Source organism: Leiobunum rupestre, chromosome 3 (assembly GCF_980474605.1).
Source record: "Leiobunum rupestre chromosome 3, qqLeiRupe1.1.hap1, whole genome shotgun sequence".
In the NCBI taxonomy this organism is placed as follows: domain Eukaryota; kingdom Metazoa; phylum Arthropoda; class Arachnida; order Opiliones; family Sclerosomatidae; genus Leiobunum; species Leiobunum rupestre.
This window is the reverse complement of record NC_143386.1, coordinates 19,556,439-19,581,531: the sequence shown is the minus strand read 5'-3', so window position 1 is coordinate 19,581,531 and position 25,093 is coordinate 19,556,439. Positions and strand designations below refer to the sequence as shown.

The following is a 25,093-nucleotide window of genomic DNA, read 5'->3' as shown; positions in this document are numbered from 1 at the left end:
ATCAAAAGTTGGGTTTTTGTCTTCTAACTACTTTTACGATGTAAATAAATGGTTTTCTATGGCGCTAAACTTGACCATAATGAGTACATAGTTATTTAAATATTGAAAAATTATGGTTATTTTAAGCATAGTTTATAATTTAAAGTTCAATTTCCTTATAACCCCTCATTTTAAAATAGTTTATCTGGATAGTTAAGCTTTGCCAGATTTTAGACTTGTTGTCTTTTAAAACTATTTTCGCGGTGGAAAATTCGAACACTTAAAGCTGAATGGTATTTTATTTAAGTTAAAAGATATTTCATTTTTCAATTATTATTTATAGTTGTAATTCTAATTTTAAGCACTTACATAACAATAATTTTTGTAGAAATTACCCAAAAATGCCTTCGTGTTGTGTTCCCTATCACCCTTATGTAAAAGGCGAAACACCTGGAGTTCACAAGAGTTTCCTTCTGATGGGGCCAGGGCTACCTTATCCGAAAGGCAGACTAGGCAAAGGGCCAAGGGTCTACGAAAATTTTAGTAGAAATTAGGGCCTACGAATGTTCAAAAAGACTGTAAGTGAAATTTTTGCCTAAGGCCTACTGAAGGGTTAAAACGACCCTGGATGGGGCGTTGAGAGGCATGTCATAAATGCCACCAGAGTCGAGTGTTGTATGCAGTTTACACTATTGTGAAACGGATTACTGTAAAGGTAATGGAGCAAGCTCAATTTTGTGGCTTATGTCTCGAGGGCATTTCCAGACCCTGTTCAAATTCACAACTTTTACACTTAATTAAAACATCTAACAGAGGAGGCTTTAGTTTCCGAAATAATGATTTTGTAATGGTTCTTTCTGTAGTGTTGACCTTCTTTAAAAGTCACTAGATGACTAGGATCTAAGGTGGTGCCTTGGGTATTTGCCTAGCTGATTATTATTATTCCTTATTTACAAGAATCACCAAGAATTTGCGAAAATATTGTAGCTCATGCCTCAATATCTGCCAACTTTATCTGTGACCAAATAATACCACCCGTAGTTGATAACATTACTAGGACAATTTCAGCACGATTTGGGAAAGTAATGGAATTAGTTTACAAACCTCAATCGAGTAAGCTTCTGAAAATGCGAATTGCTTTCGTTTTCATTATGGATGTTTATATTTTAATTCAGCAAGGGACCGTGATATTTCATTGTTTTTCTAGGATTCTTTCACCCCTGTAGCATTTTAGAGTCGGGCCGACGTCGGATAGTCTCTTAAAATAGAAAGGTCGGCCGACTGTCGGGCCACCCCACTATGAAAGGTCGAAATGTCCGGGTAGAAAAGTAGTAGGCCGACCGTCGATCGACTAAAAAATTCGACTCACTTAGGATGTATGTCCTACTCTTAAATGACTATGGGCTGACTCAGAAATGACTATGGGCCGACTCAGAATCACTATGGGCCGACTCAGAAATGACTATGGGCCGACTCAGATATGACTATGGGCCGACTTCACAGAGGCATATTTCCGACTCGGAAACGATGTTGGGCCGACTTCACAGAGGCATATTTTCGACTCGGAAACGACGTTGGGCCGACTTCATATCGACGCATTTTCGACTCGGAAACGACGTTGGGCCGACTTCATATAGACGCATTTTCGACTCGGAAACGACGTTGGGCCGACTTCACAGAGGCATATTTTCGGGCCGACGTCAAATTAAATCGCGCTTCGGAACTCTCACAAAATACCAATTTGATGCCTTAAAAGTAATTTAGCTGAGATTGAATCGATAATAATTTTAATTTTTTTTGTAAACAGAAATGAGCTATTTATCTTAATACAATTAATCCAAACAATATACAAGACTGAAAATGTTTTGGTAGTGCTTGGCAAATTACATAGAATTAAAATTTATATTAAAGTCCTCGATTTTATTTTCTCTGGTTAATTTTTGAAAATAAAAAGCCTCTTCTAACATACAACAACCTAAACTAATCCAAACATTTAATATACAAGATTGAAAATGTTTTGGTAGTGCTTGGCGAACTACCTAGAATTAATATTAATGTCCTCAATCTCATTTTCTCCGGTAATTTTTGGAAATAAAAAGTCCCTTATAAAATACAAGAAAATTTACAACAGTGAGATATAGAAAAGAAACGTGTTATATAAGTGTCTAGATTTTAATACATGAAAACAATTACACTTCTTAATTCTTTTGTTTGCCAAATACTTTTAAAAAATATCATTATACTTTTAATGATGTATTTACTCATATTTACACACATATAATAGTAATACAGTAAAAAGAGTATTTATGGCAAATTAACATTTGAGGATCTAGGTACAAGATAGCTCATTGAAAAGTAGGAACTTTAAAGTAATTTTTTATTTTAAAAACAGCTGCTTTTAAGCTATTAAAATAGTACGTAGTGAATTACTACATAAAAAAAAATTTATAGTCTTTTAATTACAAAAATTAATAATTAGACATCATAATTAATGCACTTATAATGATGATGTATTAACTTATATTTAAACATACGTAATAGTACTGCAAAGTAAAAACAGTACTTGAGGCGCTATAACATTTGAGGATCTTGTTACAAAATATTTTATTTTATATTCAAGACATCTTAAAAAGTTAATAAAATTTAGCGCGTAGTGATTTACTACTTGAAAATATAGTCTATTTTATATGTTCTTTATAAAAATGTGTTATTAGACATCATTCTACTTTTAATGATGTATTCACTCATATTTAAACATATGTAATAGTAATGCAGTAAAAACAGTACTTGAGGCGCTATAACATTTGGGGATCTTGTTACAAAATATTTTATTTTATATTCAAGACATCTTAAAAAGTTTAAAGTTAATAAAATTTCGCGCGTAGTGATTTACTACTTGAAAATAGTCTATTTTATATATACTTTATAAAAATGTGTTATTAGACATCATTCTACTTTTAATGATGTATTCACTCATATTTAAACATATGTAATAGTAGTACATTAAAAAAGTATGTAACATTTGAAGACCTTGTAACAAGATGGCTCATAGGAACTATTAATATTGATATTTTATTTTGAAAACATCTTTTAGCTATAAAAATTTAGTATGTAGTGGGTTACTACATGAAAAAAGTCTAGATTTTATTTACGCATTATGAAAATTTTGTACCTTCAATGGTGTAAAAGAAAATATTTATCTCAATCACTGTCAGAAGAAACATTTTGAACTAAGTTTCCTTTCTGTTTACGGTTTTTATCCGGACTTGCTAGTGTGGAATTTAGAGCTCTTTTGATTCTGCCACCGGAACGGTCATTTTTGTGTTTTAACCAGGATTTGATAACTAATTCGACATCATACGAAGTCGCTTTTCGATAGTTTGTCATTTGGCGAACACCATCTGTACACCACAAAAACACAAATGAGATTAACAAATTAATTTTGTCTTGTTTTTTATTACCAATTATAACATCTTTCATTTGAAGCTTGCGAAATTCTATGCCACCCGCGTTTCCACTCCAGGTCATTCCAAGAACAAGCTTATGAGCAAATGTACTATTCAGAACTCTTCTCACAGCATCCGCTAAGCAATTTCCACCCATAGATGAAAGATGCGAGACCTATAATTAATCAAACTTAATAAATTTTGATATCATTGATTCAAAAAATATTACATTACAATTTTCATTCTTAGAGTTTTGTCTTCAACAATTGTTTCATATTGATCTAACTTCTTCTGAGATTCTATGGGAAGTGGTGGAAGTTCATTTATGTCGAAAAATCCAACATCGTTAGATTTCACTAGCATTTGTTGAATTTGGTTTATTTTTCGATTTTGGTCAGCGAACATCTTATATACATTTCGTCGGAAAGTTTCTTCTTTCGCACAGCACTCTGACAGAATATACATTCACTACAATATATAAAACGTGTACAACCATACCTAATATTTTACCTGAAGAGTGCATATAGCCAGCTGAATTCCAATTTTTGCTATTGTAAAAATTAACTTCAGCAGTTCTGGTTGTACCAACCTCTGATTGTTTTTGTGACGCTATATATGATGTGTGTAAAAATGTCTTTACTATATTTATCTAACCTTTGTTAAAGGTAATTTATTAATACCAATTGATTGACTGGAATTGAACCTGTGCCGGGAGTCTAGCGTTTTGGATTGGTTTGAAATAACTTGATCCACTCTAGTTTGGTTAGTTTTTTCAGAGAATACTATATAGATTCAAAAACATTAATAGAAATTAAACTATTTCAATGGGTTTTTCCTTTACCATTATCCAATTTATCTTCAGAATCGTCACTAAAATAATGATGAAAAGGTAATTCTGGCTCAAAATTATCTTGATTTGTTACTCTCACTGAATGTTCCTCTACGAAGTCACTACCTAAGAATTTATTACAATTAAAACACAATTCTATAAATTTAAGATTTCTTCTGTACAACTTGGTGGTATAGCAGATGCATTCTGTGAGCTGAGAGTCTTTAAATTTGAACTTGAAGGTCGCGGCAAATCTTTAAATGGAATGGAGTGTTTGTTTAGAGCTGCTATATTTGAGGTTAAAATTTTCAATGTATTCATATATATTTTAAAATTGAAGTAAAAGTTTAATTTAAAAATGTATATACAATTTTTTGTTGATCCCTTTGACAAATCTGATGAAGTAGCTGGAGAAGAGTTACGGTTTGAGTTCTTTTTTTGTTGATCACCTGTCGTGTGTATAAAAACTTTAATATGGTAGCTAATTGCTATAAAGATTGTGTCTTAAAATTTACTATTGAAAGGTGGAGGGTCAGGCATTTCGAATTGAACTATAGTGGTGGAGCTCTTACTTTTCATCGAAGTACATTTTTTTTGCAAATCTGATTAATGTTAAATAAAATTTTAACATACAACTATATATAGTACCTTTCAAGTTATTTGGATAAAAAAAATTGTTACCTGTACTTGCACTAGGTTTACATTTTGTTAATTTTTTTTGTTTGCTCTGACGTAATGGCTCTATTAGGAATAATCCTCATGAATATAATTGTTTGAAACAAAATGAGTATAAATATCGTAACGAACCCTCCTCTGAATCGAGTGAATTTTCGACACTTTTTTCAGATATTTTGTCAGAATGGTCGCCTTCATCTCCCTTATCACTTTCTTCAAAATCGCGATGTATTCTCTGACTTGTGAAATGTTTTCTTTTTCCTCTACCCATCTCTATATCTGTGTTCAAATCTGAAGTGTCCTCTGCCTGTTTGCACTTTTTTCTTGCTTTTACAATGGTATCAACTAAATATAGTTTTCAAATAATTTTATTTCACCGAAAGAGTTTATTTAAATTTTAAAAAATCTAATTACTTGGAGTTCGGGTTAACAATCTCACTTTCATCTTTTCCCAGTTTTTATTTGGAGATGTTTGTTTTTGCACTAATTTTGAAATATCACTCATTTTCAAGTGCTTTGGCCAGTAACATATTTTTTTGTCTAAACAGTACCATGACATTGGCACAACTTCGACAGAATTGTCTTCAATAAAATTAACTACTGCGAACATCTATAAATAATTGTCAACATTTAAACTGAAATATACCTTATATTTCAAAACAATTTAAACTCAAAAAAGGTAGCAATTAAGTTCTTCAGTATACAGATGATTTTTTCAGAAAACATTATTGGTATAATATGGTTTAAACCATAAAATATTAAATGATGCTCACTTATAATGGGAAATCGCAAAATATTTATAAAACCGATATTTAATTTGTGAAAAAATTCAGTGTGCACGAAATATTAATAATTATAAGGGACTCATAAAATAACTTTTATATTGATAATTGTTAAGCATATGCGATAGATAATATATTTCACTACCCTTGTCAAAATTGGTAGGCAATTTCTTTTAATTACATTTACTTCACTCCTATAGAATAAATATGAAGTGTTTTAATTTTAAAATAGCTACTAATACTTATTAAACTATTGGACATATAACTAGAAGTGATATTTATGCGTAGTGAAGTAAAGGTATAATATTATGGTAATTTGCAATGGAGTTTGGTAGCCTTAAACATTTTTGTTTTAAAGAAGTATACGGATGTGTATGAGTATCCTTCGATAGTTTCCCACAAAAAATACCTAATTCGGAAGAATTTAAAGGGTAATCAAATAAATCAGACTGAAAAATGCAAACATTACACTGAAAAAAAATTTCCATTTCTTGATTTTGATATATTTCAGTTACTAATACAACCTCACCAGATGTTAACTTAAACCAACTATTAGAATCACCTAGAGCAGATACTAAAAATTCTCGGGTTTGTAACTTTTTATATGATATTACATTGGGAGGTAAATTATGCTTCTTAGATTGAAATGGATTCTTCAAGCAAATATTTTTTGGTTTCTTTGTAGCCGTGAAATATTTTTTTTCTCCGGTTCTTTTAATAAGCTGTTGAAGCGGTTTGTGGGGAGTTCTTAACATTTTCTTTATACCCTGTAAATAGTTTTCAAAGGGAAAAGCACTGTATGCATCCAATCTACCGAAAACATTTACATCCCTAGACATATGCGACAGCGCATGCACGTTCATAACTAAGAATTCCTGTCCATAGAGGTTTCTAGCAATAGAAATGAACATATTTAGAAGTTCATTGGCATACTGGGAATGTGTTTTGTAAAGATCTGGATGTGCCAAAATGTATATTGCACAACTAAGTAACCTAAAATGTTTCAAAACATTTTCTTCTAAAATTTCAATTGCAATTACAGGTCCGGTATAAAGTAAAAATTGTCTAAGTTCTGTTGCTTTCCAGCGATCTATGTGTTTTAAAGAACGTGGTTTACGGGCAAACTCGGAAGGTATAGATGAACGACACGCTTCTAGTTTTTCAGATAACGACTCAACCATACGATTACCAATCCTGACAGATAATGGTCCACTAATCCAGTTAAGGACTAGTTTTTTCATAACGCCTTGACAGATAAGGTGCATATAGTCCAATGGAAATTGGCGAACCATATCGATATTAAGCCTTGTCAATGGCGTGGGACCTCCAGTCAAATGGTGTTGCTCATCGTCTTCGGCTCTAAATGATTCGTTTGTACGTAACCTGACATTCTCTTCACTCCAGAATATGGTGCGCCCTTTATAGCGATAACCATTTATTTCACATTTGTCACAGGAACGGTATCCAGTGTGGCCTTTTGTGTTTTTCACAAACGCTCGTGCTGGAGTGTCCATTATGAATGGACCCTTTAAATTACAACCATAGATGCGACCATTATAAGTAAATCCTGTTTCACTTAGTTCTTCTAATTCAGAAATGGATGGACCTAAAAATTCTTCAAGGTTTCCTGGTTTTTTTTCACCGTAAAACACACCTATAATAAATGGATTACCTACGACGCCATTAGGGAAATTGAATATGCTACCAAGAATTGGCCAAAAATGATTTGCCGAACTTTTGAATATTGGTAGACCATCTATGTTGATTGCAAATGATATTTCATCTGGATAATCAGGGTTATCTTCAAGAAACTCTATCAGTCCAATCTTAAAGCCTACATGCCAAAATTCACCTCCTGCTATAGTTAAAACCTTAGCATCCTTTGGAGTTCGTAGAAGCGTTCGTGAGTCAGTTGGTAAATAAAGTCCTTGTTTTCTAAGAATTCGCAGAAGATCATTCAATGCATTATGGTTCACTTTATGATTAAGAGCCCAGGTTCTAATTTCTGAATCAATTGGTGTAAAATCTTCATTATCACTGCTCTCAGAAAAGCTGCTATCGTCGTCTGGTTCAGAATTAAAACTAGCACTTGATTCTAATTGTTCTTCATCTTCTGCATTTGGGCCTATATGTTTCCTTCGTTCTTCAAGCAAAGGACCTGCTTCTATATTATCCCTGGGGTTTTCTCTCTCTACCACTTCAGGCTCCAATTCCTCATTATCACTTACATTATCTTGCTCTAAAACATTTCTCACGAACTCAGATGTTATTCTCCTTTTTTGTCTATCACTTAGAGCCGCCTGATCTTTATAAGGACCGCGCTTAGACATATTTATTTACGAAAAATAAACAAAAAACCAAAGCAATATCTCAAATAGAAACTATACATTAATTGCACATGACCTTGTAATTGCCAAGGCCTAACAGCTCACACAAAACATTCAGTTCACTAAGCTATTATTAATTTACAGATATTTGTATATTGAAAAACTTACTTTGTGAGTGTAGTTCTAATATGTTTCGCGAGATGTCAATGATTTTTCCATTGATTTGTTTAAGAAACAACAGGAAATTAAGCGCACAACAATAACACCGCTCCCGCGATTTTGCCAATAAAATTCTAACATGGAGCTATAGTCCAGAGATGGCGCGGCGAAAGTATCAACTAGCGCTGCGAAAGTATCAACTGGCGCGTGCTTTTGAATTTTTGGAACTATGAATTAAGCGTTTGAAAAACGTTTTGTGCTCGTATATATCGAAAAATCAATATTTATTAATAAATTAAAAAATTTTTAAATGTATTTAGAGTATAATTAATCAATTTCCATAAAAATCAGGAATTAATATTTTGAAAATATATCGTAAATCGCAAAGTAACTTCATATGCAATTAAATCAATTTCTAAAAATTAATTAAATATAATTAGTAAAAATTAACTTATAGTTTATACAATAAAATACAATTATTTTAAAAATATGACGAAAAAATAAATATGTGGTCGTAATCAAGTCGGCATATCGATTGTACATTAAAGTCGACTTGCCGACTTTATAAAGTCTCAAAATGGAAATTTGTAATTTTTGCGATTTGAAAAAATGGAACAATTTGAGTCGGCATACGGTCGTCGACCTGAAAACGACTTTTCGACCCATACCCGACTCTTGACCGACTCCCTAATGCTACAGGGGCATATTTACCATATCATATCTACCATTCATGTTTACCAGTGTTCATTCATATCTACCAGTATTCAAACTTATTTACCAATGTTCATAAATGTTTTCGTTCATTATCAATATTTTTCCAACTTTATTTCACTAATTGAATGAAAAAATGGAATTATTAACTTTTACAAATTATTTCTTAAAGATATTAAAAGTAATTTTCATGTTCGTTACACTAAAATTTTAGCTGGATCATTTTAGATATTAGTTTATCTACTTGCCATCAAATTGTTTTTAAATCCAACCCAAAGTGTTTGATAAAAAATTCCACTTGTCGCTTTCTTTACATTCCATTCTAAGCTTGAGATTTTATCTGGCGTCTCAGTGGTGGCACTTTGGGAAATCGTCCATCTCTGCTAGATAAACCAATTAAAAATTTTGAAAAGGGTTATAAATCATGCAAAAACGTTTATTCTACCTCTGACATTGCCGAATATATCGAATAGCTTTCAGTTATTTCCGTAAAGTAACAAAAAAACCATAATCGTTCGATTCGTTTATTCAATGCTTATAGTTAGGTCTGGAGGTGGCACCAGCGCCTCCGTAGTGGAAAAGAGCAAATTTCACTATTTTTGACCTTTTGGGCAGGCTGCCTCATGCGAGCGAAGTGAGTGCTTACCAAAGTTTAAATCACATTCAAAATGAAAATTAACTTTGCCACAATAAAGATCAATTATTGAATTAGATCTTAAATTGTTTATTGAAAACACTTTCTTTATATTTAATGGTATATTATTATTATTATTAGTAGGGGTTGGGTGGGTGGCTCAAGCCCAACCTAGCACTTTGACCAGAGGTCCATTGTTTAGCCCCAGCCTTTTAGACATGGAAAAGTCCAGCTTCCGAAACGAAGCAAAAGATTTGCTTCACTGAGATATTGGAAAGATCTCTCATTTCCAACCTCTGCATACCAAGATGCTCAAACCTTTGAGCAACATAAAAATCACAGACACAAAGGACATGAGAGAAAGTTTTCTCCTCTGCAAAGCACGCCCTGCACATAGGACTCTCACTGATACCAATCAGATACAGATTAGCCCTAAAGTGACTTACTGGCTGTACACCATTATCATCAGACCATTGCTCTCGTACGCTACTGTGGTCTGGTGGCCTAGAGTCTGTATTAAGACTGTGCAGAGTGATCTGCACACTCTACAAAGGCTGGCTTGTGTCAGCACCACAGGAGCTATGAGAACAGACCCAAGTGCTTCCTGAACATTCTTTCTCTTCATCTTTTCATGGGAGCCTATAGGCTCAACCAGAGTGGAGTGCTAATATTTGGGATAAAAGCCACACCCAAGATTTACCTTGAATTTTCTAGTTATTTACCTGTTTTCTTACTATGTTCTGATATTATGGCTGCTAAATTACATTTAAGTTAACCTTTCAATACTTATTTCAAGAGCCGCACGGAGTGGTCTAATCACAGAACCCTCAGAGCCAGAAGAGAAATCGTCTGGTCTAAGACTCACTCTGGCTCAGGTTTGGGAATGTATTGTCTTACTAGCAATCTCGGCTTCTAGGAAAGCCTTAGTGTTTATGCTAGCGTTTTTCAGGCGGAAATTGCTGCTATCTGCTTCTGTGTTGACTTCTGTCTTAAAAAGAAGCTTCTTGGAAAGGTTATCCAAATTTATTCAAGCGGCACTCAAGGCTCTCAGAGCTAGGCACCAACAATAAAGTTCAACTCTGTTGGGTTCCTGGCCATCAGGGGTTCTATGGTAATGAGTAGGCCAATGTTTTGGCCAAGAAGTATGCAGAGTCTGGGTTCTTTGGTCCTGAACCTGCTGTTCCCATCCCCTCTAGCATAGTTCGCGGCCTTATCTCCAACTCCATGACTGACCATCAACTCAAGCTTTACCTTGAGATGGATGGCCAAAGTCAGGCTAAAGAGTTAATCTCAGGCCCCTCTGGGCAGAGAGCAAACAAGTTTCTCTCGCTCTACAAGCCCAATATCAGGTTGGTCGTTGGTCTACTAACAGGCGACTGCTTACTTAACAGACATCTTGATTGAAATCAATGATGATCCAACCTATAGGGCTTGTCAGGTTGAGGAGGAAACTTCCTCTCATGTACTTTGTAGGTGTGATTATTACACGTCCCAAAGGTTCAAGCATCTTGGTATGTATCAGTTGAAAGCCTCTGATTTGTATAACATGCTGGCCAAGCGGATTCTCCGTTTTGTGTCGGATATTGGACTTCTAAAGTCACAAGGTCCTTGGTTGCACAATGGACCACTGGTCGAAGTGCAAGAATGGGCACACCTTTCGCCCTTCTCCCCACTCATCAATAATAATAATGAAAGGAGATCTAAACAGCGAGCTTCGAACTGATACATCTTTAATGGTAACATTTATCATCTACATATCTGAGTATTTCAGAGTCTTTATTCTAATTGGCTAACCATGGGCCATTCCACGTGAATTCACCTAATGATGTTACCATGGGTCAAGCCATTTTTTTATAATTTTGTACACAGTTTGGTCAGTATTAGGAACAACACAGCGGCCTCATGTTTTTTTTGGCGGATGGTGTAGAACTTGACGCGGAGATTACGAATTAATTTTTTAGGGCCGCAAATGATAATTTTTTAAGTAACTTAATTTTAATTTTAGTAACGTTTTTCTTAAAAATAGCTCCGTGTATTCGCCGACACCCAATTGTTTTCTCATATGTTGCCGCCTGACGCTGCCGCACGTTCGCTACGCTCTCGTGCTCCGCCCCCAGCCTCATTCTTATATTTCACGGTGGGCGGCATGGGCCATATGGTCTTCTGGAATCGTAGCGACATCGTAATTAGTGCAAGCGTACCAAATGAAATAGTAACAAAAATGATAACAGGTTTGAAGCATTTAATATACAGGAAAAGGTACAAAAGTTTTAAGGGTTGGGTGAATGCACCGAAGCTGCAGCTTTAAAAAATTCAAAAAACAAAGAGTGAAAACCGAAACAAACGGTTACTAACAAGCCACGTTGTAGGCGACAACACGACGAAGATAATTAAGTCCAAAACACGTAAAAGACGTTACTAAATTCGAAGCATTTGGAAAACTGTAAAATTCCCCATATTGGCGCCTGATGAACTTGGAAATTCCCCGTATTGGCGCTGAACGGCGCCACGCACTCACTTCGCTTGTGTTAGAAATAGTTATTACTTTGCATAGGAAAAGTACTTATGTCTAGCCCTGTTCTAAACTGAAACTATATTTATCTGTCGTCTGCTTATACTTTTTTTTGTTTTTACTTTCACTTTCTCTTTTTGTGTTTTTAAGGTCAGTAGAGACCATACCTATTTTTGTATATTAGATTTAACTATAATTAAATAGAGATTTATAAATAACAAACTGTCTTGCCAATTCAATATAGATAGATCTTACAATTGGTAGCAGAAAGCGTGGTTAATATGGAATAAATAAAATAGAAAAGATTTATTTGTGAATTGGCAGTGTTTGAGTTAGGCTTAGCTTAGTGAAAGTGCAGAATGGAAATGAACAAAACAGATTAAAGTTAAAAATGGAAAAACAGAATAATTCCTTGACATCCCTTGGAACATCATTTTCATTTAATAAATTAAATGATGAGAATTATGTAAACTGGAAGTTTAATATGAAAATGGCTCTGCTAGATTTTGGGCTATGGGGGATCATAGATGAAACAGATGAAGAACCAAATGAAGAAGCAGATTCTAAAGTAAAAGAGAGATATGAAACCAGAAAACAAAAAGCTCTATCAAAATTAGCTCTGGCAGTAGATGACCAGCATAAGAATTTAGTATCACAATATGAAACAGCCGTAGAAGTATGGAACGCACTTAAAGACCTTTATGAACCAAAGTCACGAGCACGAATAGCTTCATTACGATTGAATTTTCTGAGTCTGAAATATAATGTACCTGAAAGCATGTCAGGATATCTTGGGAGAATCAGTGCTGCAGCGGAACAATTGGAATTAGCAGGACGTATTTTAGCTCCAGACGAAATAGCATACCAGATGATTTGTAAATTACCCGCCCAATATGAGAACACGATTCAAAGAGCTTATCAACTAAATGATGAAGAGTTTACTCCAGATAAAGTCAAAAACCTCCTTATAGCCGAATATGAAAGACAGAAACTAGTACACCAAGAGGAAGAAAGAACAGATATGAAGACTGGACTTATGTCCATTCAACCCAATCAGAATAATCAACAGAAAAATAGAGGTGCACAACAAAAGCGTGGAAATTTCAAAGGCTATCAAGGGAATCAGAATACTAGTCAAAGTTTTGAATGCTATAGATGTGGAAAAACTGGTCATATAGCAAGAAATTGTCATGCAAATATTCAAACTGGAGGCCGCACTGTAAATCAGAAAGGAAATAGATCAAATTATCCGAGCAATCAAAGGTCAGCTAATCAAACTAGAAACAGTTATGCAAGCAGTAGCAGCGATTGGGATAATGGAAATTCATATGGAAATGCATATTTAGCTACTACAATGATTTCAACATCGGATAAAGATTCTTGGATTTTTGATTGTGGTGCTACACACCATTTTTGTCATAGAAGAGACTGGTTCGTTGAATATCAGGAAATAGAAGTACCCATTGATATTGCTCAAGGTGAAGCAAAAGCTTTTGGAACTGGGGTCGTAAATATGGTGGTAAAAACACCTTATGGAGATAATCTCATTCATTTGACAGATGTATTCTATGTTCCGCAGTATAATAGAAATTTATTATCAGCCAGAAGATTTGATAATAAAGGATGTAAGATTATAATAGTTAATGGCTCGATTAAAGTATACGGTGTGAACAAGACGTTGGTTTTATCTTCCACCTTAACCGGAAACAATCTTTATGTTGTTGATGCATACATTCCAAGTAGAGAAGAACCCAGGAAGGAACTCTCAGTGAAGGGTGGATGTAACACGAGTCTAACAATTGATACAGCAAGATGGCACCAAAGATTAGGACATCCTTCAATCAAACGGATGAAGGAATTGCAGAGAAAAGATATGGCTCACGGATTACCAGAATTTAAAGGAGAAATTGACCACTGCATACCATGTAAAGTAGCAAAAGCAACAAAGGCCGCCTCAAAATCTATACCTGATATATCTACAAAACAACCATTAGAACTTGTCCACAGTGACGTTTGGGGACCTTCACCTGTTATATCTCAAGGTGGGTCACGATATTTTATCAGTTTCATAGACGATTATACTAGAAAGGCAATAGTTTATATTATGAAGAATAAAAGCGAAGCATATGATAAATATAAAGAATATAAGGCTATGTCAGAAAGACAAACTGGTTTGAAACTCAAGAAAATACGCACAGATAATGGCTTAGAATACTGTGCAAATTATTTCAAGGAAGGTTGTAAAAAGGACGGAGTTGTGTGTCAAAGGACGAACACATATAGTCCTCAAATGAACGGCATTGCAGAGCGATATAATCGAACAGTATTAGAAGGAATTAGAGCAATGCTTGAAGATGCAAGACTACCGCATTATATGTGGGGAGAAGTATTATATACAGTAGTGTATTTATCAAACAGATTACCTCATTCGAAACTACCAAATATCACACCAGAAGGGAGATGGAGAAACACGTCACCTTCATTACGACATCTTAAGCGATATGGATGCGTAGCTTACGCATTTGTACCACAACCTCACCGTAATAAATTTGAGAAGAGAGCGAAGATTGGTATCATGGTAGGCTATGCTATGAATACTAAAGGATATCGCATATGGTTTCCAGCAGAAGGAAAAGTTCTAGAAACCAAACATGTTTCTTTCGACGAGAGCAAGTTAGGTATTAAAATACTTAAAGAAACCAGAGAAGAAACATATGAGCCAGTGAAGCAAATATGGTCAGAAGATAATGAAGACGAATCGTCAGATGATGATAAATCGCAAGAGTCGGACAACTCATCGGACGATGAGAATACTGATGAAGGAGATGAAGTAGGAGCACAACCAGAGCCACCACCTCCACAACCCATAATACCCCGTTGGAGACGAGAAGAAATACTCAGAAAAAAGTGTGATCGAATTGACGTTTATCACTATGATAACATTACAAATCAGAAAATCAGATCAGAACCTGAAATGAAGCGATACTTAGCAGATAGAGGAGAACAATACAACCCCAAAGAATTTACTTTCAAATCTACTGGAAATGTTGAAGCCCGATGTGTAGTAATACCTTCAACATACGACGAAGCAATTGGAAGTCCAAATAGTGAAAAATGGCAAGAAGCCATGACAACAGAGATTAATATCATTCAAGATAGAGAAGTGTTTGAGATTGTTCCAAAACCAATTAATAAGAAGATAATTGGAGCAAAATGGGTGTACGATCTTAAGAAGAATTCTAACGGAGAAATCAATAGATACAAAGCCAGACTAGTTGCCCAAGGTTTTTCTCAAGTTCCTGAAAGAGACTTTAATCAGACTTATTCTCCAGTCGTAAATTTTACCCTGATCAGAGCATGTATAATGATATTTATTGCATGTCTCGGATGGCTACACTCCCACATGGACGTGAAGTGTGCATATTTATATGGATCATTAGAAGAAGAACTTTATTTAAGACAGCCAGCTGGATATATTCAAAAGGGAAAAGAAGATTATGTGTGGAAGCTAAAGAAGGCTCTTTACGGATTAAAGCAGAGTGGAAAGCAGTGGTATTCTGAATTAGATAATCAGTTACTTCAGCTTGGATATAAAAGACTTTTTGGATGCAACTGTATCTACAGATTTGGATTGACTGGACTATTGATAGTGTATGTTGATGACATAATTGTACTTGCATCAAATACACACGTTATGAAGAAATTAAAGACACAACTACAAGCAACATTCGAAATGACTGATTTAGGAGAATTAAGTTACTTTTTGGGGATTGAATTTGAATTTCCCTCAAAAGGACAAGTATATATTCATCAAAATAGCTACGTGAAGAAATTACAGGAAACATTCAAGATCAAAACTGAGAAGAAAAGGGAGACACCATTACCCGTTGGGATATCATTGTCAAATAGAGACTGTACACCAGAACCGAATAATAATTACCCATACAGACAACTCATTGGTAGTTTATTGTATTTATCGCAGCGTACTAGACCAGATATAGCATTTGTAGTAGCAAGTTTAGCACGTTATTCGTCAAATCCTGGTCAGAAACATTGGAATTACTTATTACAAGTGTTGGAGTACGTGTGTCAGACCAGCCATTACGGTCTTCATTATCATGGATTCAGCAAAGTTGATCTCAGTGTGTTTACCGATGCATCATGGGGATCGGATTTAGACGATAGAAAATCTACTAGCGGTTTTGTGATTAATATCTGTGACAGTCCAATAAGCTGGAGAAGTGTGAAACAGCAGAACATTGCCCTATCATCAATGGAATCTGAGTACATTGCCTTAGCAGAATCATCAAAAGAGATTGCATGGTTAACTAGTATTGTTAAAGAACTGTTAGAATTAGCCAAATTAGAAGAAACTTTTGGACAGCCGATTGTTTATTGTGATAACCAAGCGGCAATACAATTTTCTGAAAATAAGATAGAAAATAATAGATCGCGGCATATTCAGATGAAATATCACTATGTACGAGAGTGTATTGACAACAACTTATTCAAACTTAGTTATGTAAATACCAATGAAAATATGGCAGATATTTTTACTAAAATTCTTCCTAAGAGAAAACATAGTGAATTTTGTATGATGTTAAAGTTAACAAAATAAAAAAAAAAAGGGGGAATAAGTTGATATATATGTATATTTGTATATTAATTTTACCTATGTCAAAGTAAGGGGGAGTTTGTTAGAAATAGTTATTACTTTGCATAGGAAAAGTACTTATGTCTAGCCCTGTTCTAAACTGAAACTATATTTATCTGTCGTCTGCTTATACTTTTTTTTGTTTTTACTTTCACTTTCTCTTTTTGTGTTTTTAAGGTCAGTAGAGACCATACCTATTTTTGTATATTAGATTTAACTATAATTAAATAGAGATTTATAAATAACAAACTGTCTTGCCAATTCAATATAGATAGATCTTACAGCTTGAGCGCTGGGGCGCACGGCGCCTCCCCAACGCCATACTGAAAAAAGCTATGGGCCATCTATAACGCAACCTAGAGGACAGTACCAAGTCTTACGCATCAAGTATTTAATTTTAAATTATCTAAATAATAACAATAAAAAACGTGAAAGGCCAAAAAAGTGCAAAATTTTAAATTAAATTAAAAACTGAAATAAGCGTTTGCGCCCAAAAAATACAAAACCCCTAACACCTAGAAATTTCCCTAAATAAACAAAACTTTTAATTTATTTTATAAACTACCGGAATATCACGTAGATATAATAAGGACTGAAAAAAAAGTGGGGTCGGCAACCGAAACTGTGGTGTTGGCGAACACACGACGAAAATAAGTATAACAAAAAACGTGAAAATGCCCAAAAATGTGGATTTTTAATTAAATTAAAAATTAAATAATCATTTGCGGCCAAAATAAAAAATACCCTAGCTATCTACGTGACAAGGTCTATCAGGCGCAAGCAAAATGAATATTAAATTCAATGAGGCCGCTGTAGTTAACTTCACCCAATTAGAACATTACTCTCAAAACTTGAATAAGTAACAGTTACATCTAGTGTTGTAATGGTTTTGTAAACCATTTTTTTACGGTTTTATATTTAGTTTTAATACTAAGTTTAATTTTCTAAAATTTCGACTTACTAAACATTAATTTCTATATTGTTCGCAATAAATGTTTAAAATAACTATTTCATTCTATACTTTTCAATTAGTAAGAAAATAATAACTTACTGTGTTTAAATAAATTGCAAATTTTCAAAATATCAAAAATCGGTATTTGTTTTGGAAAATTACGTCAAAATCCCATAAGTTTGTTTTTGGTATCACTGGAAAGCTTCGCTCGTAAGCTCTCTAGCTTCTAGGTATTTCTTAAAGTGTCAACTTATCACATTTCCAGATCATCTTAGTGTTTAGTACGTTACCCCTGAAAAAAACAAATATTTTCTACTTTTTCGCCTTTAACTCATAAACTTTACTCTCTACAAAACAATTAGCATGACTACTGTGTTCTGCACCCCAATGTACCCTAGAGACTAAATTATCATTAATTTCTAATGGTTAGATAGAAAGATATTCAACTTTAATTCAAGGGGGGGGAATTACGTAAACGCGCTAACTGGGGCTAATAGTTGTAAGGGCGTATTTCATAAACTACTAGTAAATTTTAGCTAAAAACTCAGAATTGATCTTTCCTAATACTGACCAAACTGTGTACAAAATTATAAAAAAAAATCGCTTGACCCATGGTAACATCATTGGGTGGATTCACGTGGAATGGCCCCAATATATAAAAACAAACCCACAAATACTAAACTTCTTCGTTGTTTTACTTAATCTCTAACTAATTTGTAAATAGTAAGGAAAGGAAAGGTTGGTCATAAGAAAGAGTTGCATTTTTAGCTGAAGTTTAAAATTAAAAGGGTGCTTTGCTATTTGAACTATGTCATAACCAAAAACTTTTATAAGTAATTAAACAAGATTTTGTTACAGATTTATTCAGTATATTTGTGGTGTATCACCACCTCCAACCTATTCTCAGTCATCAATTTCAAGAAGTTGGCAAGCTCCTTTTCTGAGTGAGGAGTCTTCAAAAGCAGAAAAAAGGAATCTTTATATAGCTTTTCACACTCAGTTGATAGTCAGGGCAGCATGCACTGATAACAAGAAAAATAATTTCTTTATTATGAACGCTGATAATTTTAAATATCAGACACAATATTTGCTGAGATTGTCTGAGACCACAATTGCGATGGATGATTTCAGGAACCAATTTTCAAATGGATCAACGTTGATGATTGAATTTCTAAATATATTAGGAACTACTTCTCCAGCTCCTTTACAAGAACTAGTTTTAAACGAGTTAGTTTTGTGGTGGAAAAACTATCCGGGAAGCATTTTGCTCTGCCCTTGTATTATAGCAGCATGCCAAACACTTCCATTTGTCAGGCATTTGGTGGTATTATTGGAAGCTTGTTTTGAGACTTATTGCTCATCAGGTATGAAAATATTTTAATTTTAAGGAATTTTTCACTTATTAATTTTTTTTCTATTCAGTGACAGATACATCGTCACCGTATGGCAGTTGGAGTCATATTATACCACTACTAGAAATACCACTTTCGAGAAAAGACGAATTTTTAAGTGCGTGTATTGACCATGGAGCTCATTTGTGTCAAAATGCGTACTTAATGAAGATTTTACCAATGTGCCAAAGTCTTGCAGAAGAACTTGATTTCCTACAAAGAGCACTTGATTGGGCGTGCAAGATTAAATCAGAGTAAGTTATAATTGAAATTTGCCATATATTATTATTATCAAATATAACCAACTAGGGTTGTCATTATAAGTCAGTTAGCAATAATAAAAATAGTAATAAGCTAGGCTATTTCTCAAGGCAAGGGGTGGCTAGGTTAAATTTCGTAGGAGAGTGGTGGCAAGCCCTTCATGCCACACGATCCAACAGCTCCCTTCACTGGCGGAGCTAGACAGATCAAAAGAATTAAGGCTTAGAATTTAGGGTAAGAGTCTAAGAGATCATGAGTAAGTGATTTTTCTTATAAGGGTTGCATTTGATAAATGTTGATTTACCTCAATCCTCAAACCAAATTTTATCAATTTGACACAAGTCTGTAACATTAATTGATAAAAATACAACTCTAGCAGTACTATCCAATTGGTGGATTTTAAAATTCATTTTGCACGTGAAAATACGCACCCATGTTAGGGTATAAAAGCAGGTAAAGAAGCCTGCTATTCCTCATGATGTAAGGTAGTGTCGCCCAAAAATGTAATTTTGAAATCGGTCAATGTACTTTTTTAAAGGTTTAAATATTGTAGTCTCTAATTGCAATTTTTTACATTTCTTTAAATAGTGAAGAGCGTGAAGCAAAAGCTCTTTTGATTTGGGATAAAATCTTTGAATTATCTCTAAGACAACTAGAGTATGGTGGTGATACTAAGGTAAGAAATTTTCCTTTGCTTAAAATATCTTTTTTTTAAAACTTTGGGCTAAATTTACCTAACAGTTGAAATTTGTTGAAGTTCGTATTCAATGATGTAGTCAACAAAGCTTCAGTGACAGAGACAAAAGTTAAAAGGAACAGAAACGGTTTAAAATTAAATTATTATATTTACAAATTAAGAGTTAAAATGCTAGTGGACAATTCCAGATACCACGGTTAATAAAAGCACACTTGATCAATAACAACACGTGGTTTTATAAAAGATTTCAGCAGTGTTATCTTTAGATAACGTTAAAGAATAATCGGGAATATTGTTAAAAAATAAGCCCGATAGTCTACTCACGGTAGATGCATATTGGGTCAGAAGTCTTAAATTTTCAATAGAGTGCAGAATGATTCCCGAAAATTTGAGTTCTAACTCTAATTGTCTTCTCTCCACTTCTACAGGACTGAAAGTAAAACCAAAGCTAAGCCCTGCTCAAACGAGCCATGTGAGTCACGCGTCCTTTTAATAAAAAAATATATATAAAAAAAGTAAAAAAGTCAGCAGACTCATTGGAAATTAATGAACTCGCGAGTAATTTTTAGGCCTTGGCGAAGGCCGCGCAAGTCCATTTGGGTAATAAAATAACAATATTAGAGTCTGAGCCCGAGTACTCGCACAGCCCTGCTTTCAAGCATTACCATAAGTTTAAAATTATGTTTCACATGGGAGTAGGTTTATCTTGCATAGAAGGTTAGCACCTAAGGCAAGAAAAATACGTAACGTAAAAGCAGTTAGGGCTGCACAGGCTCACTGTGATTACTAGGCTTAGTCTGAAGTCCTAAATTGTGTGGTCACATTCAAATGGCTCTCATTAAAAATTTAACATGATTTTCTCAATATGAGTGTTCTGGTTTTGACCGCACTTTGCTGATATGTTAGGTAGGTGTCATTTTACTAAAATGATGGGTGCCATAAAAAGTGTTCAGGAAGATCATACGCCATGTTAATTTTTAATGTTTTATTTTTTAGGAAAAGTTTTTTACTGCCGCCATAATACAAGTTTTATAATTTCTGTTTTTACAAATTCTTTCATACAGGCTACAGAAAGAGTTCTTAGTAATTTTACAACAACTTTGTTGACTTTTGGTGAAGATAAAGTTTCGATTGGCTTATTAGGTGCAATTGGATTAGGACGAAGATCTCCTTTTTCAGTCAGGTAGTAAACTATTTTATAAAAATATAATAATCAACTTCCTACTTAGTAGATTGCAATTTTGGAAACATGCTATGAATTGTCAAATTATCAGCTTTTAACAGTAGTTTTAAATATTGCTTATTAAGTTTAAATAGATTAAGTCTATAGAAAAAACTTTCATCATAGACCAACCACCCTTCATAAAATGTTGACTCGAATGTGATATGGGTATATTTCTAGCAACCTACAGAGTGCTAGGGTATTATTTTCGAAGAATTTTATGGTGTGTAGGACAGTTTGAAACACAATCACCAAAAAGAAAGTGTCACGCAATTCAATAATAATTTTGATAATTTAAAAAATATTTTACATTGCAATCTATAAAAGCTGCCATTTTATTTAATTTTTTGTACCTTCATAGTCGCACTTTCCAGTTGATAGACGTTGCTCAAGATGTTTGCAATAGCGTAACTTTGAAACTACAATAAGATATTGGGGCCCCTTGTGGTGGCTGTTCTGTGATAAAAATCTGTGATTTTAGCCCTATAATTTTGGGATTTTTATCCTATAATTACAATTTTTTACTATTGGCTCAGAACCCATGGTTACAAGTAAATTCTATTTTTTTCAGGATGCGTTTTATGTGTCGTACAGTTGCCACATTTATTGCACTCCAGTTACCTACAAACGGTGGAATACGTTTGCAGCCAAATTCACCAGGTCATGTTCGCACCCTGCAAGAAGGAAGAGGAAGACCGTCCCAGCAGACGCAACAAGCAATTGGTAAATTAGAGAACCTGAAGACAAATAAACAATATGCTTTATTCCACAATTCAACTGAGTATGTTTGGAACTTTGTAATGAATCCAGAATATACGTTGCGTGATGCTCAAAGACTAGTGAAAGAGCTTGGTAAATTATTCTTTCCAGCCACCAAGTATTTAGGTATCTTAAATATGAGACAGACTTTAAATAATTTCTAAAGCTTAATTATTTGATATTTTTAAACTAATCAAAAAGTTTATGTTTTAACTTAATTATCTTTTATAATGTGATAAATATTTGTTGGAAATAAATAATTTTAGTAGTTACTGTTGTTTCTTCAATATTAAAGCATGGAATGATCATCTACCTGCGAATTTAACATTTCTGCTTAACAGAAATTCTTGGTGATTTACTCTAGTTACCTTGTAATGAACACTCTTCACGTTAGAGATATTACACTACTTATTTTATCATTATTTAAAATGAGGGACACTTCAGTTTAGGTTAACAAAGGTAATTTTATTTCAGACTCACAATTCCTCCTTCAAGCAATCCTTTCATCTATTTTAGACGGGTCCCCTAGCCCTCTCTCTCTCTCTGCTCTGTTCTGCCACACGTCTCTTACAGGGGCTCTCTTTATATATGTTTTTGTTTTGATTATACTTTCGGCACCAGGGGATTTACTCTTTCTAGCGGCGCCCTCTATCGAGTCCCTTACATCTCCCTCCCCTTTAGTTGAAAGGATTGCTTTCTGGTTACAAAATATTATTAATATAAAAGAACAAAATATTAAGTGAATTAATTTCTTTAGAACATTTATAAACTTTATAACGCTCTTCAGTCTTTCCTTCTTCTACTGTAAATTGCGCACGTCTCTATATGAATACGGCATTTGTCGTCTGCTTAAGCGAGGTAGACGGTGACTTTGTCGTTGTTCGTAACTTCTCGGTACCCTTCGCTCTGTGTGACAATACTTTACTAGGTGGGGGTGTCCACAACGTTAGCATCGTCGGTGTGTACGTTGCGCTGGAACAGGCACTGCTGATACTCTTGGTGTCTCTCGACTTTCTCGCAGTGGAGGTCTTGTGTTTGAATACCTCGCTGGCTTCTTAAGTGTCTTCTCAGTCAGGATCACCCGTCTTTCTGGGCTTGGTGTTGACAATCTGAATCTACCATTAAATCGTACCACTTGTTTCGTTTCGGTACTGGGTTCTTGGGTTTTTGTTGTGGTTTCGGCTTGAGAGGTGGATCTTTCAGGGACAGGTTCCGGTTCAGTGCTAACCGTATACTCTGCGGGGTGAACTTGATGATCATATGAAAACAGTTTTGGGGTCTATTAATATACTATAACTGTCAAGGTCGGTTGATATGCCCACTTTTGTGGTTATACTCTTTTCTCCAAACCTGATTGGTAATTGGGTTACAGCTACTACCCCTTTTACACCATATTGTTGATAAAATTGATTATCGTCTACGTCAGCTTCTTCTTTTCTATGACGTCCGACCAGATGATATGTTTCTCTCAATATGATGGGAAAAGGTATATCCGGACGATATTCGCCTGTGACGGTTGTTTCCTCTACGCCTATAAAAAGGACAGTTGACTCCATCTGAAATATTTTAAAATTAATGATTTTTCAATGAGCACTGCGCAACCATTCCTGATCTATGGTTGCCCCAGGGATTGGTTCGGGACTGAAACAAAACATCCCACTATTTAGATCCTGTACTAATCCAAGATCCAATAAGGATTCCCACATTCTCTCCAACTCTTTCTTCGACCGGATTTGTTTTTTAAACGGGACTGGAGAATAATAATATACGTCCCCAATTCGCTTTTTTAAGTTACCTGGCGGTTGTTTTTTTACGGATTACTATTTCTCTTAGCCAACCCTTCTTGAGTGGTTCAAGATATGGAGATTCTTCGTCGTCTTCCAATTGATTTCCTGGTTCGGCAGATTCTCTCTCGGTTTCAGACTGTATTCCTGGTTCCACCAATTCCAGGTTGCAGATGATTAGGTTCTCTAAGCTGTTCGGTACTTCTGCAATCGGCTCAGACTCGATCAGGCTAGTTTCTAATTCTGTTTCTGTAGGTACCTCAGGATTGATGTTAGTAGCTTCGTCTAAAGACGTCTAATTGGATGGATTTAGACCTTCCACTAAGTTATCGATGTCTACTTCATGAACTTCCTCGTACTGATCTCCATCGTCCTGCTCCATATAAAATTTTAATTGATTAACGTGCCATTTTCCAACCTGTTTACCAGTTTTACAATCTTTAAGCTCGTATGTCATGGGACTGTGTTTTTTAACAACCTGCAACGGTCCTTCCCATTTAGGCATTAGTTTGGCCATCAATCCTGTGGCGGCGTTAGATAATTTATGATTTCTCTTCCACACCAGCTGTCCAACTTCCAGTTCACTTTCGCTATAACGTTGGTCATAATAGTATTTTTGTTTCTCCTGGGCTATACGGGAGTATTTATGCGCTTCTTCTAAGGCATTTTGTAGTTCTGTGAGTGGTCGTTTCTCGTACTCTTGTAAAACAGACAAGTCCACTTCTTCTGCCACTTCATGGATGTTATCTACTTCCCAGGGTAAACGTACTTCTCTGCCATAAGTGAGGAAAAATGGAGAGTTATTAATAGTGGTATGGTGAACTGAATTGATCGCTAACTGGTGTAGTTCTAATCCAAGATCCCATTTATTGTGGGTACTGCCGACATACATACTTAGCTGTTCTCCTAATACTCGATTGACTCGTTCACTGAGATTGGTCTGTGGGTGGTATGGCGTGGTAAAGGTTGGATTGATTTTCATTAGCCGGCACATTTCTTTCCAGACAGCAGATGTGAACTGTGTACCATTGTCGGACAAAACTCGCTCAGGACAACCATGTCGAGAGATATATTTTAGAAATACGTTGGCCACTGTATGTGCTGTTATGTTGCGGATGGCGAACAGCTCCACATACTTGGTAAAGTAGTCAACGATTACAACGATATACCTGTTCTGACGTTGGGTTGGCAGCAAGGGTCCCATCATGTCTATACCGACCAATTGGGCAGGTCCATCTGTAGATGTATTAGAAATCATTTTACCTATAGGTTTGTTATTACTTGTCTTATATTGATGACATATAGTGCAATTCTTGAGG

At 34.8% G+C, this 25,093-nt stretch overlaps 2 protein-coding genes across 6 annotated transcripts in view; one reads left to right on the top strand and one right to left on the bottom strand.

Annotated features, from left to right (window-relative positions):
• Positions 1-22,234, top strand: part of Epg5 (ectopic P-granules autophagy protein 5) — a 92,922-nt gene extending 70,688 nt beyond the window's left edge. For both annotated transcript variants that reach the window (XM_090167901.1, XM_090167900.1), the window contains 5 exons: positions 18,519-19,024; positions 19,083-19,305; positions 19,901-19,988; positions 21,074-21,192; positions 21,803-22,234. In XM_090167901.1, coding sequence (XP_090024027.1) covers positions 18,519-19,024; positions 19,083-19,305; positions 19,901-19,988; positions 21,074-21,192; positions 21,803-22,154 — 1,288 coding nt within the window. In that variant the 3' untranslated portion in view covers positions 22,155-22,234. The remainder of the gene's footprint in view (positions 1-18,518; positions 19,025-19,082; positions 19,306-19,900; positions 19,989-21,073; positions 21,193-21,802) is intronic.
• Positions 3,102-5,439, bottom strand: LOC149949763 (uncharacterized). 4 transcript variants are annotated; one of them, XM_090167902.1, is made up of 12 exons: positions 5,344-5,439; positions 5,062-5,274; positions 4,936-4,995; positions 4,770-4,856; positions 4,623-4,703; positions 4,437-4,541; positions 4,267-4,380; positions 4,106-4,207; positions 3,936-4,034; positions 3,660-3,874; positions 3,441-3,600; positions 3,102-3,380 (listed from the first exon to the last, which is right to left on the bottom strand). In XM_090167902.1, exons 1-12 carry the CDS (start codon positions 5,432-5,434, stop codon positions 3,181-3,183), a joined length of 1,527 nt encoding a protein of 508 aa, XP_090024028.1. In that variant the 5' UTR covers positions 5,435-5,439; the 3' UTR covers positions 3,102-3,180. The 4 variants fall into 4 exon arrangements, with proteins under 4 accessions (XP_090024028.1, XP_090024029.1, XP_090024030.1 ...); XM_090167903.1 differs by having other exon boundaries at positions 4,440-4,541; XM_090167904.1 differs by having other exon boundaries at positions 4,437-4,538.
• Positions 22,235-25,093: the final 2,859 nt, after the last annotated feature.

Excerpts from the sequence above, each read along its gene's own strand:
- LOC149949763 (XM_090167902.1), bottom strand. The coding sequence starts at position 5,434 with ATGAGTGATATTTCAAAATTAGTGCAAAAACAAACATCTCCAAATAAA. Across the intron at positions 4,035-4,105 it reads CAATTCCAGTCAATCAATTG|CGTCACAAAAACAATCAGAG; the intron begins GTATTAATAAAT and ends CATCATATATAG. Across the intron at positions 3,601-3,659 it reads AAACTCTAAGAATGAAAATT|GTCTCGCATCTTTCATCTAT; the intron begins GTAATGTAATAT and ends GATTAATTATAG.